The sequence below is a fragment of the Artibeus jamaicensis genome, unplaced genomic scaffold (assembly GCF_021234435.1).
Source record: "Artibeus jamaicensis isolate MK-2021 breed Jamaican fruit bat unplaced genomic scaffold, CSHL_Jam_final contig_76, whole genome shotgun sequence".
NCBI lineage: Eukaryota > Metazoa > Chordata > Mammalia > Chiroptera > Phyllostomidae > Artibeus > Artibeus jamaicensis.
The window spans coordinates 15,308,100-15,329,037 of NW_026521954.1; the positions used below are offsets into that span (position 1 = coordinate 15,308,100).

At 40.0% G+C, this 20,938-nt stretch overlaps 1 protein-coding gene across 1 annotated transcript in view; it reads right to left on the bottom strand.

Moving 5' to 3' along the window:
• The window catches only part of LOC119045894 (cytosolic beta-glucosidase), a 101,198-nt gene that overhangs the window by 41,304 nt on the left and 38,956 nt on the right, over positions 1–20,938 (bottom strand). The window contains exons 3-4 of the mRNA XM_037140735.2: positions 19,732–20,528; positions 18,857–18,980 (exon numbers count right to left, since the gene is read on the bottom strand). Coding sequence (XP_036996630.2) covers positions 18,857–18,980; positions 19,732–20,528 — 921 coding nt within the window. The remainder of the gene's footprint in view (positions 1–18,856; positions 18,981–19,731; positions 20,529–20,938) is intronic.

Below are 20,938 nucleotides of genomic sequence, written 5' to 3' on the forward strand. Positions count from 1 at the left end.
AGTACTCATTATTACTACAATGGCAATCATTTTACAACTTACAAATGTACCAAATCGCAATGTTGTATACCTTAAATTCACAAAATGTTGTATATCAAATATACTTCAATTTTTTAAATAAAGCCAAAAGGCAAAGCCAAAGCTTACGCAGAAAGACAAAAGCAGGATTTGGCTATGAAGTGGTATTCCACGCCCTGTTCTTCCTGCTGGGCTAAAGGTTAAGTGTAGCAATGATGGGTTGGCAGTGTTTTGAGACAGCTCTCATGTGGAATTTGTGAGAATTACATCAGAGCCTTGGTTAAAACTCCCTGAGGTCCACGGAATTGAGGACTAGAAGTTGATCATGTCCAGACAGCAGCTGTGCCTTATACATCTCTGTATTGCCCCCCAGAAGCAAGAGCACCGCGGGTACCCCATATATATTAGGTGGTTGCCCATACTTGCAAATGACCCCCCCACTACGTGGGGCAGACACTCTCCCAACAGTGTCCTTGACAGATGGGCATCTGGCATCTGCTTCCATGCCATCTATTGACAGGTATCTAATGATCTCCTGAGGACATTCATTCTCTGACTCAGGGCCACTAATTGTTAGAGAACTCTATCTTATGTTGAACTGAAACTTGCTTTCACATAATGGGCCCCCACTGGCCTGAGTTCTGCCCTCTCTGACAACACAAAATGAGTCTTTTTAGTCTTCTACCTGACAGTTCTTTAACAATTAAAAAAAAATGATTAGGGCCATCCTTAGAAGAGCTCATCCTAGACACTCTTTCCTGGGTTCAATTTAAATTGTTAATAGTATTATTCATACTCAGTGGTGCCATGAATGGAAGGTAATAATACAGATATAAACCGACGGTGATGCTTTTCATTTTATAGTCAGTAGATTTGCCACTGAATGAAAGCAAGAGGCAAGTTCTTAAGTGACTACACAGACATGTTTGCCTCCATATTCAACAATGGCTGCCAGGCATCTAGTTCCAACTCCTTCTAAGTTTCATTTCTAAACCAGGAATCCGATCAGATCACTTCTTTATCTACTATTCCTCAATAAATCCCACAATTTTCTTTCAATCAATAAGAATTTACTAAGTTCCTATTAATGTGCGAGGAATATTCTACATCCTGGAGTTCCCTATTCAGAAATGAATAGGGAAGTGTGCTTCTCTCATGAAGCTTTTAGTCTATGGAGATGTGTCAGGAAATAAGTAAACAACGATAGTTAAAAACGTAGGTTAACATATAAGGTTAACAACTGAAAATAAAGGTAAGCAACTAAGGTTAAAAACATAGGCTAAGGAAAAAATGGCAGAAGCTGATCAGAAATGGAGGCCATATGTTGATCCTCAGTGAAAGCATCTGTGAGGAGGTGAAATTTCAGCTAAGACCTAAGTGATGAAAATGAACACACCACCATACTGCAGTGGCAAATGTGTTTTTGCTCTCTCCTAATGAGCTTTTTGTCATTTGCTAATTTGAAACACATTCCCTCAACTCTACACCCAAACAATCGATTAAAGTGCTGCATGTGACAGGGTCAAGCAGAAAGAAACTATAGACACCTACCATGTTCCCTGGTAAACTGTCTTGTGCGACATCTCATTACAAGGGCTTTGCAAAGCAAACATTAGACTTTCAAGACTTCCAGAGCAGGGCAGAATCTCTCCCTTATTAAACTCCTCTAAACAATACAGGGTGCATCGCACTGCCTGTTGTGGGGTTTTCATCTCCGGGCGAAGCCACCTAGTGAGGACCAAAGGAACTTCAATCAAAATTCCAATGTATTGATACTCGCAGCACCGGCTGCAGTGGGAGGCTCACAGTTTGGTACCCCAGCTCAATACAAGTCTAACTTCCCTTCCCAGAGCAACAGCAGAGTTTACGCTTCCATAGGAGCATACAGTTGAGTTAGCAGATGAGGCCTAGCAGAAGTCTGCACTGTACATGTGCATACACAGAAGGGACTTGAGGACAGTGTTCTGGCAAGGGGGAAACTGATCTCACATCTTCATGTCCTCACACCTTCACTTGGTTCTGCCAGCCTGAACCATTAGCTAGAAAAGCCTCATATAAGTATTAAGCATACATATTGTATTTAGATTCCAGTTGCTAACCTGTTGAGCACACTAACTCACCTAAACTCTCTGTATGCTATGGATCTTTGTACTTACAGAGCCCCCTATATCCAGGGCTGCTACTTATGACTTGAACAGGTTTTACTTCACCTGACTCTGGAGGACACCCTTGTCATAAGGTCACTGTAGATTTTTTTGTTCTTTGTGACCAATTTCCAGAAACATATAAAGTGTTTTCAGGAAAGGAAGCCTCATTCTAAATGGTACAAAGACACCATGTGGGCTAACTGTAGGACTGCTTTATAAACTCCCATGTATAAAATGCCTTTCAAACAAAGGAGCTAGTGAAGGATATTCAATAAAGCACTGTTTGTGAAAGTGAAAAAATGTCCATAATTTGGACCCCAAATGCCCATCAACATGAGAATAGATAAATAAATGTGGTTTGTTCATGTATCAAAATACCATAGATCCATTAAAAAGAGTGACTTAAAGCTAAAAGTATCAGCATAAATAAATCTTAAAGAACGTAATGTTGAAAATGGATATGCATAGTGTGACATCATTTATATAAATAGTAAAATGCACAATAAATATACAAATAGCTGATGGGTACATGCATTTGTATCAAAATATAAATGCATTAGGTAGATGTTCATCAGCTTCAGATTCATGGTTATCTCAGGTGTGGCAGGGAGGAGAAGGCACTAGGGAAGCATACACAGGGGCTTCACCTGCATCTATAGCATTTTATTTCTTCTTTAAAATGTAAAATATATGTGACAAAAACATTTGTTAAATCTGGGTCACAACTATACAGGTACCTGCATTTTCCTGTATGTTGAGATAAGTTGTTGGTTTGGTTTTTTTTAAGTAAAAGAGAAAAGAACTTAAGCTTCATTGCCTTGAAGGAACTACTATGTTTCTTCCCTTTCTGATAATGAGATCTTATTAGTCAGGGCCTTTCCACATTTCTTTTGTTTTTTGAAAGCAACAGTTTTCCTTTCAAATGAACATCCTTATGGAGTCCTAATACATACAACCAGTAAAAGTGGAGGTGCCCCAGAGCCCTGGTTTCTCACCTTCATTCTAGGCAACCTAACAGTGTCCCCAAAGATACCTCCATGGAACCCAAGGCTTCACAGAGCACAGTGACAAAACCACTGAGGTGACTAATGGTGAAGCCCTTGTGACCTGAGTGTCAGGAGGCTAGGACCACTTTTCAAGGTTTATGTCAACCTCTCTCAGCAGGTTATTTGCATTCCCCCATTCCCTCCTGTGTTTGGCTAGTATACTACCTGATATTTCTTTGTTTTCTTTTTAAGACTTTATTTGTTTATTTTTAGGGAGAGGAGAAGGGAGGGAGAAAGAAAAGGAGAGAAACACCAATGTGTGGTTGCTTCTTATGTGGCTCCTACTGGGGACCTGGCCTGAAACCCAGGCATGTGCCCTGACTGAGAACTAAACTAGTGACCCTTTAGTTCACAGGCTGGTGCTCAATCCACTGAGCCACACCAGCCAGGCCTGATATTTCTTTTTATTAAGAACCTGAATGTAATCAAATGGCCCATCTTCAATAATTGACAAAAATTAATACTTCTCAACAAGTTTAAACTGGCAGTTTTTAATTGCCCTGCTTATCATTACTCTGAATAACAGGTTTAACCATGCTTGTGTTACACACAAAAATATTTTTAAAAAAGAAGTACAAAAGAAAAATACACGTTTAAATAAGCAAATCTTCCTTAAATAAAAGGAAAGCAATAAATGACTTAGAATGAAGGCAATCACCTATATTTATAAAAGACCCCAACTTTAGGAATGTCAAAAGTTGAAAACAAACTTAAACTTATTGTGATCATTCCACAATATATACAGATATCAAATCATTATGTTGTATACTTAAAATAATATAATTTAGATGTCAATTAAACCACTATAAAACTCTTATAAAAAGTTAAAATAAAAAATATGATATTAACTTCCTTCAACTACTGACAAACACATTCAGTACAACATTTCTGTGACCAATAATGCATTGGTACAGAAGATGAGTGAAGATATCTTAATGCCCATTTCGTGAATGTTCCTAAGTTTTATCACTCTATCTTAACATGATGTATTTGTTCTGCCAGGTGATCTGATGCTGTGTTCATTAAAATGTCATACTTGTTAAAGAAGCCTAGTCAACATTGCGATTGACCATTCCAATTTACCCAAGTTCAAAATCATGGTTCCCAGAAGATTCAAGAGTCATATAATATAAATGCGGTTTATCAAACATGAAGAGTGTCTGCAGTACTTAAATAGGTATAGGTTTTCTGTAGCTACAGAAGCAGTGATATCGATACCATTGAGTTGCTGACTTGTAATATCTATCTGTAAGAGAAAAAAATCACTTGGGGGAGAAACTACACACAATAGCGGTAACAGACAGCTTACCTTATCAACCGAGGGAAAGCTACCTAGTGAGCTGAGTCTTAGATAAATCGCAGCAGTGGAGCAGAATGCTAATGGCTGCTTTCTGGCAATACACCCAGGCCCCATATCCTCACCCAGCACCCACCCAGACATCACCAAAGAAGACTTGTACATTGTGACCAGAGCACCCTACCCACTATGGCCAGCATGCCAGGGTCAAGTGTTGCCTGGGCATGGAAAGCAAAGTTAACTTTTCACCATCTCTTTCCCCCTTGGCCTTGCTCTTTCTTTGAAGGTAACAATCAGCATCCTTCTACTGCTACCACTGCACTCTCTGTCTGGGGATATCAGCTGGCATGTGAAGAACATTATGGAAGAGAAGACTATTGGGTAGAAAGGGGGGATTTCAGGGCTAAGCAGAGATTTTAGAGATGGCAGAATGAGCCTGGACCAAAAAAAAAAAAAGGATTAATGCATACTATGTCCTATGGTGATCAATTAAACCACTGAAGTCCATCTGTTTCCCTGAAAATGAACATACTGAGATCACAAAGAAACAATAATGCTGATAAGTTTTTGAAGAGACTTATTTTTAACAAAAGATAGTTGTTAAGCCACATTTTAAAGCAGTTAAGGGGGAAAAGGGGGAGGGATTTGGAGGAACAAATAGGAAGGACACAGGGACGAGAACTAAGGGGGGTGGAAATGGGAGGGAGGTGGGGAGCAAGGGGCGGGGGTGGCTGGGATGGGAAAAATAGACAAAAAACTGTACTTGAAAAATAACTAAATAAAATTAATTAAAAAGAAAAAAATAAAGCAGCCTATGACATCATGTGGGGGAGTGGGGCAAAGAGGAGAGAGACTGTGGTAGGTGAAAAGAAGAATCACAAAAATGATAAAATGCATCGTGAAGTTTTCCTCAAAAAGATTATTTAGACTAAAAAACCCTGTGAAAATAAGTCTAAAACATGACTTCACAAGAGTAAAGGTTAATAAAACACCAAGACAGATTGATTACTAATGTCAGTTGAGATGACCATCTCTAAAATCCATTTTTAAAAAAATCAGACAACCTGAAGGGCTAGAATATTTAGTTACTCTTCTGCACAAAATCAGATGGGAGGACCAGCATTACAACTTTGTGATCAAAATGATGCAAGGAGGACCTTGTGTAGGCTAAGACTGTTGTCTAAGGATGTTTAAAGATTAATTCTAGAATTTTCAAGAGGCAATAAGTCTACACATTGGCTCTAAGGATGGATGTAGAATTGGTGTGAAATCAACCCACCCGGCAAATGTCCAGTTTATCCGCAGGGCAGAAATGGGGCTTCAACACTATACAGACCATCTTTATTAGGCAGACAGTCAGGAAGTGAAGTGCTTCAGCTAATCAAATATTTTTTGTTAATTGTTACCACATGCAGAAGGATTACAAATTTTTAAAGAATGAGAATAAATTAAAATATACTTAACACTGAAACTAAACTGATTATAATTTAATCTTTCTCTAATTATTCAGAATGCATTTCAGGGTCATCAAGAGAAGCATAAATTATCAGTGCTTGATGACTGTGCAGGAAGTCAGGGTTTTTCTAAAATCCTGTTTAATAGATGCTTGGTAACAAAGAATTCACTGCACTAGTTATCATTTGGGGGATTTATGTGCTAGGCATTTTGCTGGGATGTGAAGTATATCATTAATCCTCACCAAAAATAAAATTTTGCAGATGATGAACTGATATTCATAGAGTTAGAATAACTTGTCCAAGGTCACACAACATGAAAGGGTGTCAGAGCCAGGTTTTGACTGTAGAACTCGTCAAGGAATATTCCCTTTCACTGGGTCAAACAAGCAAGCCTTGCCGTGTAAAAGTATTCATAAAATTCGCCGGCTCCCTCTACAAAACTTATATCCACTCAGTGGGTCATGTTGTTTATTTTTCTGCTAAAGGTTTTTTTCTGAGCCATCCCTGAGACTGCTATCATGTATTCATGAGGCCAGCAAACTTTGTCCATAAACTGTTTTTGAAGTTTTCTTTCTTTTTTCTAAGTGAAAGGCCAACAGCTGACTCAAAGAATCAAGAACATAGCTGGAACATCTTTGGAAGAAAAATGTTTTAAGAGACTAAACCAGCAGAGCCTTGGCCACATGACCAAATGATTGACTGATAAACATATACTTAATATATACTCATTTACTCATTATTATGCTGTGATCTAATTTTTGAGCCTTTCCACTTATGTTTAACTATAAAACATATTGGATTTGACTATGACTTAGAAAAGACTCTGGTTGTTTACAATTATTGAAAACTTTAGGCTGGGTTTAAATCTATTAAAGAAATGTATTCCACTTAATTAGGAGGGGGGAAAATTTATTTTGTCAGCTGAGGTAAGACAGCTGATCTCATCATCTGCTTTTTAGTTCCAAACTCCTTAATGTGTTTTTTTTCTTTATTTTTTATGGAGATTTTTTTCTTTATTGGAAAACTTAAGACCTGGATACATTAAATAAAACCGATTTCTGGGGGAATAACATCAAAACCCACAACAGGAAAAGAGTCAACACTGTCTGGGCCACAGCAAAACCCAGAGAGCACATTCTCATTGAAACATTCTAGGTGCTTCGCACGGGCTCACCTGCCAAGAAAGCCGCTCCCTAGAAGGTCGGCACTGTTTCTGAAACGGCCCCTTAGGCGAGGAAAAACCAGACTCCTTCATGTGTTCACACAGAACATTTATGGCTTCTCATTCACCTTCACTCACCAGCTCCCGTTAAAACTCTCCAGGGTTCAAATGCCTTTTCTTCCTCCACCCACAATGGTTTCACTTATCTCCAAAGCAGGCAGTGACTCCTCTAATGGGATTTCACAAACAAGAGGGGAGATGCGGCTGAACTGTAGGATGGCACAGAATAATCTCAGGCCATGATACTGTCTCAGCTCATCTCATTCACACATAGGAGACTTTGTGGCGGCTGAGGTGACCCTATTTAGAGAGACAGGCCTCCCTCCCCGCACCCAGCACAGGGCATTTCCAGATAAGCCATGAGAACCTTTCTATTCCAAAAGAAACTATTTTCACTTCTAGCACCAGGCTAATACTTTTATTGCATTGAAGAAAAAGCTACCTAAACAGTAACTTGGGGTAAAAGGAGTCCTGATGAGAGGGAGCTTCTTGTTCAAAAAGTTCAGAATAGAAAAAGAGAGACTGCCCATCTATGAAGTCTCTACACAAAATGATGGCAGGAAGGTAATTCTGAAGATGCTACAGCTTGACCCCACCTTCTAATTAAGGCTCTCACTCACAGACAGAAGTTTCATGCTCAAGTTAAATTTAAAGAAAGTTAAAATGACTGACTGCCTAACTAAACCAAATTACACATTATGTCAAAGCTTGAAACTCATACTTAACTGTCTTAAAACTTGAGAGATGAGGCGGTGCTTGGCATGATCGTGTTTTGAAGGGGATTTCACTGCTCACGACTGGAACTGCTGTCGCCTTGTTCAGCGGGAGGTTTTACTCCAGTGCTTTGGACTGATTTGTCCATTCCATTTCCTCTCTGAGATTTTATGCTCTCTAGAGTAACTTTGTTAAACCTGAATCTGGGATGGCCCTCCTGACTCTGAGCTCCAAGGGATAACTTTCTCAGAGGAAGGAAAGTGAGATTCATTTTCAATATGGGTGAAATAGCAGAAAGAAACACTCAAGTTGAAGGTCAAGAAAATGTCACCTGGAACCTGAATCAATATCAATAGAAATAGTTCACTGAAGACCAAGGTCTAATTTTATGACCAGGTGTTCAATATCAAATTAAGTAGCTAGGGGAGAAGAATGATGAAAGTTAAAATAAGACTATTAATTATAATTTCTTAGACTTAATTTTATAGCCTAAGAAATTATAAAGAGTTCTAATAAAATGTGATTCTCAACATCAATGCCTAAAAAAGATATTTAGAGGACCACATAACTCTTAAGCTGGAAAGATCCCCAAAGTATAGCTAGTTCAACACTTTTATTTTTCAGATAAAGAAACTGAGGCACAGAGAAGTTAAGTGTTTTTACATAAAGAAAGTTTAAAAACTTTACCTTATACTCTAACTACTGTCACAACAAACCCAAGTTTAATATCCAGTGGTACAATTAGCACCCGTGAATAATCTCAATGCATAAAAATCATTCTTATAATAGTAAAAGCAATCTATTGCACCATATCTTTAGAAATTAAAAAATAATAATACAGTGGATCTAACATTTCATTACAATTCCCAAGAGTAATTCAGGTTTTCTGCTAATCTAGACTCAGTCACCTGGTCACTCCTTAAACATTTACTGTGCACCTACTGGGTGTTATGTATATATAGCTCAAAACTCCAAAACTGTACTCTAGTTGAAATTTTGCCTTCAAAGAATAGTGAATAAAATCTTTATAGACACTTTTCTTACCTATGAGTACTTATACCATTTAATAACTTCCATTTTCTCCTAAAATGATTTTTTCCTTCCTTTCAAGGATAATAAGGGCCATTATCTTCAATAATCTAAATGTCTTTCAAGTTCCAGCTATTCAGTTATCTTATTCAACACATACTTAATTGTGATAAGCCTACGGGTGTGTAAGAGGCCCATGAATCCGTTTTAGCACCAGTTTTTAATGTTTCCATTCATAATATGGCTGATTTTCTTCTACAAGGTGTCATGGTCTTTGCTGGAAAGATAATATAGGGCATGATTAACCAGTAACTCACCCAACGAGTCTAGTAAGGCTGGCAGAAACAATGTTAATGTCACTGCAGAGTGACTAACCAGCGTAAGTAAAGTTGAAGTAACAAACAGGTAAGGTAAGAAGACCCTACACAGGAAAGCTGTAGACCTAGCAACATTCACACTGCTTGAGGTCTGGTTGTCAATACTACAAATCCAGAAACGTTTTTTTGTGCAATCAAAGCTAATCCTCACTGATGAATATGCAAGATGTCAATTTGCAAAACACCATGTTGATGTATTAATTTATAATGGAAAATATCCCTTCCCAAGCTCTGGAAAACTCATGTTAAGTTTCCTGAAAAGGAATGGTTAACATCTGACCCTCCACTTCTCCCTATTCTCTCCACATCTCTACAGCTGTCCAAGGGAATCCTTCCTAACACAGTTACCCGGGCAACCCCTGCTAATCACACTGAGACAGATTCCGTTAGCTTCTATCCCAGACGTGCTTTTTTAATTCTCAAGATAACTAAGAGGACAGGTAATTATTTTCAGGTTATTTTGGACATCAGGAAATAAGAGCTAATGCAGGCAGATGCTTGAAGACCACTTCACCTAGGTTGTACCATGGGTACAACCTTATAAGTTCACCCTCTCTCAATTCCTACAGTCCTCCCATCACCTGAATATTCCAGCATTGCTCTCTCCTGGAATGGGTTTTGAAACATCCTTATCTGTTCAAACTCCTATCTTCATTTCCTTTGAATATATGCTCAGAAGTGAGATTGTTGGATCAGATGCTAGTTTTGTTTTTCATTTTTTAAAGATCCTTGATACTTGTTCCATAGTGGCTGAAACTATTTACATCCCTACCAACAGTGCACGAGGGTTCCCTTTCTCTACATCTTGCCAACACTGACCTTGATGATAACTAAGATATATATGCACTACTATATTTATTGCATTATTTATAATAGCCAAGATATGAAAACAATCTAAGTATGGATCAACGAATGAATAAAGAAGTTGTTGTTGTGTGTGTGTGTGTGTGTATATATATATATATATATATATCATATTTTCAAACTATAAGACACACCCCCAAATCTGGGAAGAAAATGGGGGTGCATCTTATCATCCGAATATAGCCCACCTGGCTCACTGTGGGGGGTGGGCCAGTGGTGGAGAAGGGCCACAGGTTATTAAATATTTTACCACATTTTTGCTTTTTCCTCTATTTTTTCTATTTTCCTCTTCTAAAACCTAGGTGTGCCTTATAGTCCTAATGTATAATACATACATATATATATACACACATGTGTATATATATATGTATATGTATATGTATATATATGTATATGTGTATATATATATATCCATACACATAATGGAATATTATTCTACTAAAAGAAAAAGGGAAGTCCTGCCATTTTCAACAATATAGATGGACATTTCAGTCATTACGCTAAGTGAATTAAGTCAGGCAGAAAAAAGCAAACACTGCCTGTTACCACTTATATAAAGAATCTAAAAGAAGCCAAAGTCATAGGAACAGAGAGCAGAAGGATGGTTCCCAGAGGCTGGGGTGGAAGGATTGGGGATATGCTATTTAAGGGTATGAACTGGGAACTAATTGATCAATAATTGCTGGAGAGCTAATGCACACCCTAGTGATGTAGTCAACAATTTTGTGTTATACATTTCAAAGTTGCTAAGAAACTAAGACCTTAATTATTCTGGCAACAAAAATAAATATGATAATCTTATAATATAATAGAGGTGCTCACTAACAGTGAGTGATAATCATGTTGCAATACAGAAATCTATCAAATAAACATGTATAACTTACACTTACAAAATGTTATATGTCAAGTATATTTAATTTAAAAATGATTATCAAATTCTTTCTCTTTTTCCCTTTTCAACAAGATTCCATTCAGTCTACCCTTCAGATTGGAAAAGTATATTTTCTTCTGATAAATTATACTTCAATTATTTTACAGTTTTCTTTTAAGTTATAAAAATAAAACTGAGCCTCTGTTTGCCACTACATCACACAAAAACTCCTAGACAGATTGTCATTAAAAATGGAGGGTATATTTGGAATGGTCTGAATTGTTTTGTTTTTGTTTTTTGTTTTTTGTTGTTTTTTTTTTTTTTGCAAAAGAGGCTTTATAGTAGTTATACAGTGCACTGGGCTTGGGATGGTGGGGGACCTTAAGTAATTCCCCCCTCAGAGAAGCTGGGATTGGATTAACAGGAAGCCCAAGAGAATGCCTGTCAAGAGGAGCACAGGGTCTATATTAGAGCGCTACAGAAAGGGGAGGGAAAGAATGAATGGCTTCAGCACAGGGGCAGCTTCTCTGACATGAGATACAGCTGCTTCTCCCATGACAACTCCATGAAACCTGTTCCCCAGAAAGCGAGGCACCAGGTCCTGCATCTCTAAGAGGGTGTGCCTGCTAAATGGTGTATGTCCCTGATCACAGCAATATGTGAGCTGCACCTGGGAGAAGTGGCTCAACAATGACAAGTGCGTGCGTGCGTGTGTGTGTGTGTGTGTGTGTGTGTGTGCTTCCTAGCTTTGACGAGTGCTGCACCAGTCACCTGGCCATACCATGTGTCCCCTAAAACCCCTAAACTGATGACACCATTAGAGCAGTTGAGAAATGAGCAGAAAGGATAGGGAGTCTGGGGACTGCAGGACTGCAAACGGCGAAAGAACAACGAACACCAATTCCGTCCCTTCGGGGAAACACTGAGATCCAGACCATGCATTTTGGCCAGAGAGAAAATATCGAAAGTGTGAAGTAATTAGATCAAATATGAAAATACTATTTAACATTTTAAGGTGTCTGGAGCACACACAGATATAAGTTAGCTTATATTTCCACAAGCGATTCTGGGTTAGGCAGGGTAGCAGTCAACATTGTCCTGTCAAACAGGTGAGGAAGTTGACCCTCCAGGAGCCCTAATGATAATGATAACTTCCCCAAAGGCGTACCCCTAGTCTGATAATGATAACTTCCCCAAAGGCACGCCCCTGGAACACGGCAACTGAGTCCCCGCTCTCCCAGCCCTGCAGACTTTTCGCTCCACCACACTTCATAATAGGGGCAATGGAGGGCAAAGGTAACTATGCCGCTGAACGGAAGTAAAGGAGAAAGATTCAGGGACGGTCATCTGGCATATCCATCCGAGGTCCATCCAAGGTGAACTCTGTAATCTCTAGCTGTCTGATGTCTGTGTGGTGTGAGTATGTGGGATGGTGAAACACAAATAGGTTGGAAATTGTCTTCTTCACAACTTCAAATTCCACAAGTCTGTAAACTAGCACACAGTGATAGCTGTCATCGGGCATAGACTTCGAATCTCCTCCTTCTTTCTCTGCTCTGGCGTCTGCTCCTCTTCGGTGGCTGCCATCCAGTCCAGCCAGGGGCACCAGTACCGAGGGACTCCACCATCCCCCTCCTCAGAGACCCTGAGCTGTGAGCCATCTCGAGCTATGGCAGGAACTGCTGCTTCACGGAGGCTAAGCTGACAAAGATTCACTTTAGGCAGCAGTAAAACAGTAGGTATAGAGTGGGCATCAATATTCAGGTACTTGGGTCTCTATTCTGAGCTTGCAATGGATTTTTAATTGGTTAGTTTTTCTAAAAGGTTAATGTATTAACCTTCGAGATCTTCCCTTAATTCTCAGAATTTTTAAGTGCACATTTAGAAAAACAGGTGCTTAACACATTTTGTCCAGCTAAATGGGCCTCTGTGATATGAAATTGACCTAGGCAGGTGGCTGCCAGTTCCGCACTATGCGGGAAATGGATGTATTTCTCCTCTACCTGCTCTCCAGGGGAAGGGGAAGCGGAAAGGGGAGGAGAATACTGACAGACAACAGCAGGGTGAGTCTGTGCGCAGCATCTTGTCTTGGTGGTATACCCAAGCTGCAAGATTTATAATCGCCTTGTTACAATGCATCAGCTTCAACACTTTCAGTGAAGTCTTCAATAACTTTGATGACATCTTGCTGAGGGGTTTTGTCATTAGAAGCTGAAAGCTGGTCATTAACAAACCTTCTCTGCAATCGTCTACTGCTGTGCCAACTCAGGCATGGATCTGCCTGGAAAGTTGGGCTTGCTCAGAAACTTTCCAGAAGGCTGTTTTTGTGTGTGTGTTTTTTTTTCTGCCCTGTGTGGGCTATTTCTTTAGGGAAATAAAAGACAGTTCCCAATCACTTAAACATTTATTTCTCATTATCCATTGACTGAGTCTTCTCTGGTAGACGCAACCCCATTGGACAAATGTGTGTAGAACACCTACGACCCGACAGCAATCATGCCCAGGACCAAAGATACACTTATGAGAAAGACACCGCCCCAGCTCTAAGAGGGTGTTCAGAGTCCCTTCCCACAAATTACCCATCACTTACAAAATTCTTCCTCACATGCCAGACTCCACATGTAGGCATTATAAGCATTGTTTTATTTATTTTTACCACTCTTTAGAATAGAAAGAAAAAGAGTGGTATGTTCTTCTTATCTCAATTTAAAGATCAGATGGATAAAGCAATGTCTAAGTATCTTCCCTAAATTATTGAGCTTGGAAGAGGTTAAAACCTGGCAGAACTCGGTTTCAACCCATGGCTTATCTGACTCGAAGCAAGGTCCTGTGCTCCAAACAACAGGATTGGGCCAGACAGAAGGCAAAGACCGTGGCACTCCAGGATGAGGAAAGATCAAGTGAACGGCAGGCACACACAGAGGAGTTATGAGAAACAGTCTGAACACAGGCTCAAATGCCCTTTGGGGAGAATTCGGCCATGATTGGAGTATTGCACCTTGGGAATAACCTTCACACACCTCTCGCCTCTCTAAGAACATTCAGATTATTGAGGTATGCACTGGCGTGTGTGTACACATGCACCTCAACGTGCCTGCTGGCTCTGCAGCAGCAAGGCCTGGTGCACATTTTATGGGCAGAACAGAGAGGGGATACGGCGTGAGAAAAGTTTAACTCTTTGAAGAGCGCTGCCTCCCAAACACCTACAAAAGGTTAGGTGGCAGAGCGGTCCAGCTACCCAGTTGCTTGACAGTGGTACCTGCTACCAGTGATTGACTTTTCATCTAATCATGTAGCCTCTCTGAGGGAAACAACGCATGAAGGGAGGTGTTGCCGCTCTCACCTCCAGAGGACTCACCATCAGTGTTACAACACTGTTCAGAGCTTCCCCAGAATAAATGAAGAGAGAAAGGCCGACATGAAGAACATTCTGCTATACCTTAGAGACTCGGGGGTAGGAGAAGGATTAAAGAAAGTCTCAACGTGACATTTTTAGCACAACAATATAAATAAGTTGAGGTGATAAATATATTCTTCAGAGTGCACATTTTATAAAAATAACAATTATTGCCATTGGTTGAGGGCCCGAAATGTGCCAGGCCGTTGCCAGCAGGAGGTGCCACAATAGCTCACTGAGTAAAATCTTCACAATTGCCATGCTAGGGAAATTGCTATCCCACTTGTATAGATGCACTGAGAGTTTGGAGGCTGAGCAATTTGCCACATGCCCCTCATTGAATATTCAGCAGACCTGGAGTGCAAGCCTGGTTGTCTGTTATTTCAAGTGTTTGGTGTCTGCACTATGTTGCTTTACTCTTATCTCTACCTGCATTAATTAAAACACAACCTATTTAAAGGCATTTAAATAATGCAACAATTAAAAAGACATCAGCTGATTTCTTTTTTTTCCCCTGAAATGACATGTTCCTTTTTTTCCTTTACTCAAAAGGAGACAAAAATATTAGCCTACTATTTACTCCCCCAATTAATGCTGTGGGACTCTACCGGAAAAGATCAGTGCGACCTCTAAACAGACACCACTAATCCCACCACAGTGTCACTTGGCGCCTGTCCTTCTGTGTGCTGTCGGAGGCAGGAATTGTTCACGGCTCCCCGGTTCTGGTGGCTTCTCACCTGCAGCACTTCCCTCGAATATCTTCCTTGGCCTGTTATTATTTTTAATTGCTTGTGGTGTGTTTTTTGCTGGGAAAGTACTGTGCAATCAAGATCATCAGTGCTACTTCGGAGGAACCTCAAGAATTCGATTAGTAAGTGCAGCTCTACTCCTCTGACGACAGGCAGGACAGGAGATGTCTGAGTGTTGTCCAAGGTCATGGGACCTGGCAGCCCTTGCAGAGACAGCATGAAGCACCTTCAAAGAATCCATGGAAGCTCTGGCTGGGTACCTCTGTTGGTTAGAGCATCACCCCAATATATCAAGGCCATGGGGTTGATCCCTGGTCAAGGCACATGCAAGAATCAACCAATGAAAATAAAAATAAGTGGGATAACAAATTGATGTTTTCCCCCCTTCTCTCCCTGTCTCTTTCTGATCAATAAAAAAAATTAAGAAACAAACCAAAACCACAAAGAATCTATGTCAGCCCAGAGTAGCAAAGGTAAGGAAAAGGTTCTGTGCGACAGAACAAGGAAGCACTCTGAGTTGGAAAGCCCTGGGCTCACAGATCTTAGCAAACACATGAACAGTAGCAGTAGTAGCAGTTCTAGCAGCAGTAGTAGTAATACACACAGTCTACCTTGTTCCAGCAGATATTACTTAGTGACTTTGTGATCTTGAACAAATGACTTATTTTTCATAACTCAGTTTTCTCCTCTGTAAAGTAGGAGCAATCATATCAGGTTACATCATGTTTTGAGAACAAAATGAGATGGTCTCAATGAAGACTCTTTGTTCCAAATGACAGGAACCCAATCAGAGCCAGGTAAAGTAGAAAGAGCACTTAATTAAAAGTAATGTCTCTCGAAAACATCACACAGCTGGGTCTGGGGAACACTATAATTAGAGGCCCATGTGCCATCCAGAATCTCCCTCCATTTCCTGTCATCACTTCCCTGGAGGCACCTGCAGTGGTCCTGCCCACTGCTTAACCACAGGTGTCAAACACAAGGCTCTCGGACTGAATCTGGCCCTCCACCTTGCTTTATCCAGCCTGGTCCCTTGCTTCTACCCAGCAGCAATGCTGAGCTTTTTTCCCCTAGTTAAGAAATAGTTACACTTATACAGTCCTAAAATTACATTCGGCTCTTTGAAGGAAACCATGAGGCTGATGTGGCCTCCAGTGAGAATGAGTTTGACAACCGTGGCCTAAGCTGACATGGCAGGACACATACACCAATGTCCCTCAACCCAGACTGAGAGACAAACTGGTCCAAGTTCTGAATCCCAGGGAAGAACTGGGATTGGCCCAGCTCATGTCATGTGCCTATATCTAGACCAATCAATTATCTGCTGACAAGATGCAGTATTTTATTCTACTTATATGCTGCCCCTATGGTAAGTCTGAGGATAGGGAGAGGTGGGCGTTTTGTAAAAGAAAGGATTAGTTACTAGAAAAGAGTTTCACCACAGATGAAATAATTGGTATCGATTGCAACAATATATGAAAAACAGTTATCACTGCACCCAGTCCAGAATAGACACACATATGTATGGGGGTTTTGGTCAATATATAGATTTCTGCACATTTTGAAAGGTGATATTTTTAAAAGCAAAATAAATACAATATTATGTGTTAATTACAATGAATATAGAACATCTAATGTTAAAAATCATAAGAGAACATAGATGCTGTGGACAATTTATGTTTTAGGTGCCTAGTACTTTCTCCATCAATTTAAAGACAATAGAAAATCAACACATTTTAAAACAGAATCTTGTTTCCTTACCCTATCCTCTTTCTCCCATCCCTCAGAAACTCAAATCTTCTCACTTTTCCACTCTTGCTTTCCGTCATTTTTCGGTCTTTAGTTGTTTTAATTTGGGGGACCCTTTATCATTAAAGGTCTAGAGGACCATATACAGTACAGGAAACTATTTCAAAGAGCAATTGAATGATCTTACATGGTTATCACTAACCATTGCTCCAAGCCCGAGATGAAAAAAGACAATTCCTGTTTTTCCATTTTTCCCCAAAACACACAGGACAATTTTGACAAGTCATTTGTGATCCCTGCAGCCTCTTTAATCAGCGTGGTGGTTACAAGCCCACTTTTCTCTGGGAGTCAGTCTGGGGACATCAGCAGATTAAGTATGCACAGGTCCAGTCACAGGGAGAAGTGAAAGAAGCAGAAAACAAGATACTTCCCTTTCTTATCAGAATGGGAATTCCCACGCAGAGGAAGAATGTTTTCTGTGCAAGAAGACAAAGGGATTATTATGCTTGAGTTAAAAATTATATGAATCCAATTATACTCTGACAATAAACTCCAGACCTCGATAAGGGATTGAGTCAACATATTTCAGGTTTTAGAAAGAAATCACTTTGTGTTGCTTCCCAGAATTCCTTCCAGCTGATTGCAATATATGACTAAATTTTTAAATATTTTATTTATTTTCAGAGAGAGGGAAAGGGAGGGAGAAAGAGAGGGAGAGAAACATCAATGTGTGGTTGCCTCTCACGTGTCCCCCACTGGGAACTGGCCTGCAACCCAGGCATGTGCCCTGACTGGGAATCGAACCACGATCCTTTGCTTCACAGGCCCCCCACTCAATCCACTGAGCTACACCAGCCAGGGCTAATTTTTAAGAAAATAGTTTCGCCCTGGCTGGTACAGTTCAGTGGATTGAGTACCAGACTTCGAACCAAAGGGTCAATGGTTCAATTGCCAGTCAGGGCACATGCCTGGGCTGTGAGCCAGGTCCCCAAAGAGGGCGCACTAGAAGCAACCACACATTGATGTTTCTCTGCCTCTCTTTCTCCCTCCCTTCCCCTCTAAAAAATATGCATAAATTAATAAATTAATTAATACTTTTTAATTAATTAAAGTTTCAGGACCTGCCAAATAGAATGAGGCGAAAAAGAGTATCTATCATGTTAAAAAAGAAAGACATTGAAAGTCTCATCTTGCATTGAATTTTGTTGCTATGACATGATTCCTCTATAGGAGGAGAAATTAACTTGATACAGCACTAGGGTCCCCAGTGGCAGTAAAAGGAAGGAATTCAGTGGTTCAGAAATCTATGTTAACAGATAAAGATTACTCCACATTTGTTTTCAAACATGAAAAGAATTCCATGAGGGAAAGAAGTTACCAGAATAATAATATTGTCTTGGAACAAATTTTACAAAATCCATAGGACAAAAGAAAAAGTTCCCAATGGGGCTGCTTGGTTACAGCTTAAATGAAACATACATTGATTGAAGACTCACACCACTTAAAGTTTATTACACAAATGCTCAATTTTTGTCCTCTAAAAATTCTATCAACTCCTTTCTTGGTGGCTAGGGTATTAAAATATGCAAATAAGCATGCTCTAGTTGATCAGTGTTAATCTTTTTGCAATAACTAATGTTCTCTCTCAAAAGCCACCAACTCCTTCTGTTCATGTCACCTTCACCCAGGAGTCACCAAATGCTGAAGACAGTTGCTTTTTACTTGATTAAATTTTAGGAGGTTGAAGCTAGGCCAAAAACCTCACCCTACTCTTTCCTAAATACTTTTCCTCCTCTTTCTTAATTACATGGCTTTCTACTGATTTGCATGAATTTCAGCTTTCAAAATCATTGGTCTTTGCTGAATGCAAATAGGCACATAAGTTTGCACAATTGATCTTTCATCATTCCAAATGGTACCTTTGAACAGTTCCTGAAATGTCTGTCTGAAATACTCCCAGCGCTGAGAGTCATCAAGAGACGTGGGGTCACCCTGGGGAAACCCATTCTCAGTGATGTAAATTACAGGGTTATTATACGTATCCTGGAACAAGAGAGCAGAAGTTTTATTCCAAACAGATGTAAAAAAAAAATGGCTCATAAAATCAGGTGCATTATCCTCTATCTTCTTTAAGCTACAGCCCCAAACTAGTTTTCATCAAATTGCACTGACCCTATTAACTTAATTTTCCACGCACTGATCTTTTATGACTAACAATGGAAAAGCAAAACTGTGCAAATGTGCATGAAAGAGTCAAATGACTCCTCTTCTAATGGGAAGACAGAAATATCTTTCTTCCCTCAGCATCTGCTGATTGTCACTGCTCCTTAACCCTTTTGTGCCCCTAGCAGCTACACTCTTTATCCTCTCCGCAGAAGGGGTCCTGAAAACTGCTAACTTGAAGTTTTAATTTCAGCTACCTGCACACACCACCCAGCATAACACGGACTTCAAAAGGACCCAGCTATTTCAACCTTAATTCACCTTTTAATAATCACAGTCCTGACACCAGCCTGAAAAATATCCCCAAGCTTTTTCCTATGGCCATGGCTGACTTTTATTTTTTTTAAGTATAATTTAATAGTGAGTCCTAACTTTGACCATGGTTTCCAAAGCCTTTTATCAGCTAGTTACTCCTCACCAATTTATATCTTATTTTTTTCTTCCCAGGCCAACAAATGCATATGCTATTGCCTAAAATCACTCTTTTTTTCAGGTTTATATACACATATACATAGGCCTATCTTCCCATCCTCACGTATGTGGGTGTACATAGACACAAATGTGCACTTACCTTAATGTATTTCAATAGTTTACGAATTCCCCATGGTACCACATAGACCCAGTCCAAGCTTATCCAAGACGGGTCTGTAAAATATTCGATCTCTGCATCCCGAAGTACACCCAGTTCTCCTTTATCATTCTCCTGGTACTTGACTAGGCGAGTGGAATAATAGTGCATAGCAAAGAAATCAGCTGTGCCTTTGATCATCCTCTTCTCTTCTTCTGTAAATTGTGGAAGCCTTGACGACGGGTAGCCCTGCTTTTGGCTCATGGAGGCAACCTGGGACTTGACAACTTCCGGATAATCACCATCGATAAATATGGGTTTAGCAAAGAAATCCAAGTGGAATGCCAAGGCTCTTTTAGCAGCTTCTTGATCAGACACTGAGTTGGGGTCAGCTGGTTCCATCCAGGCAGAAAAAATGGTGAGGGACACCATACCCTTCTGCTCTTTTCGGAATAAGGAATCATAGCTGTGCCAGGCTCTCGCGTGGGCTTTAATCAAATTGTGAGCTGCCTGGTAGCCTCCGGTTCCTGGGTGAGGTACACCAGGAGGAAACGTGCCAAAATCGTACGCCCTCAGGGCAAATACATTAGGCTCATTGATGGTGATCCACAGCTTTACTCGATCTCCAAATGTACTGAAGCAAAAGCGGGCATATTTATCAAAGGATTCAATGGTTGCCTCTGCCAGCCAGCCTCCTTGGTTTTCTAAGGCCTGAGGCAAATCGAAGTGGAATAGTGTCACAAGGGGTGTAACCTGATTTGCTAACAAATCATCGATGATCTTGTTGTAATAGTCAATTCCTAGGAAAAAGAAAATGAAGATATACAAGAAGAAAAGTTACTTTTAGTACATTAACAATAACTTTTAAGAGGAAGGAGACTGGGAATAATTTCCTAAATAAAGTTCATTCAAAATGAGGTTTATTACTTCCTACATGTAATCAAAGACTGAGAGGAAATATTAAAAAATCCCAAGGAAGACTGGCTGATTTGGGGGGTGGGAGAGTGGTGGGGTGATGTGTTCATGGGAGAATGGGATACATCTGGGCACACTGCTATCTCATAACTTTGTGTTATTGCTACACACTGAGGTCAACTTATTGATTTGTCTGTATGCAGCATTTGCCTGTTAACTGCACTAGAATACACCCCATAATAGTGAAATCTTTGTCTATTTATTTTACTTCAGGATTTTCCAAATCCTGGCACAG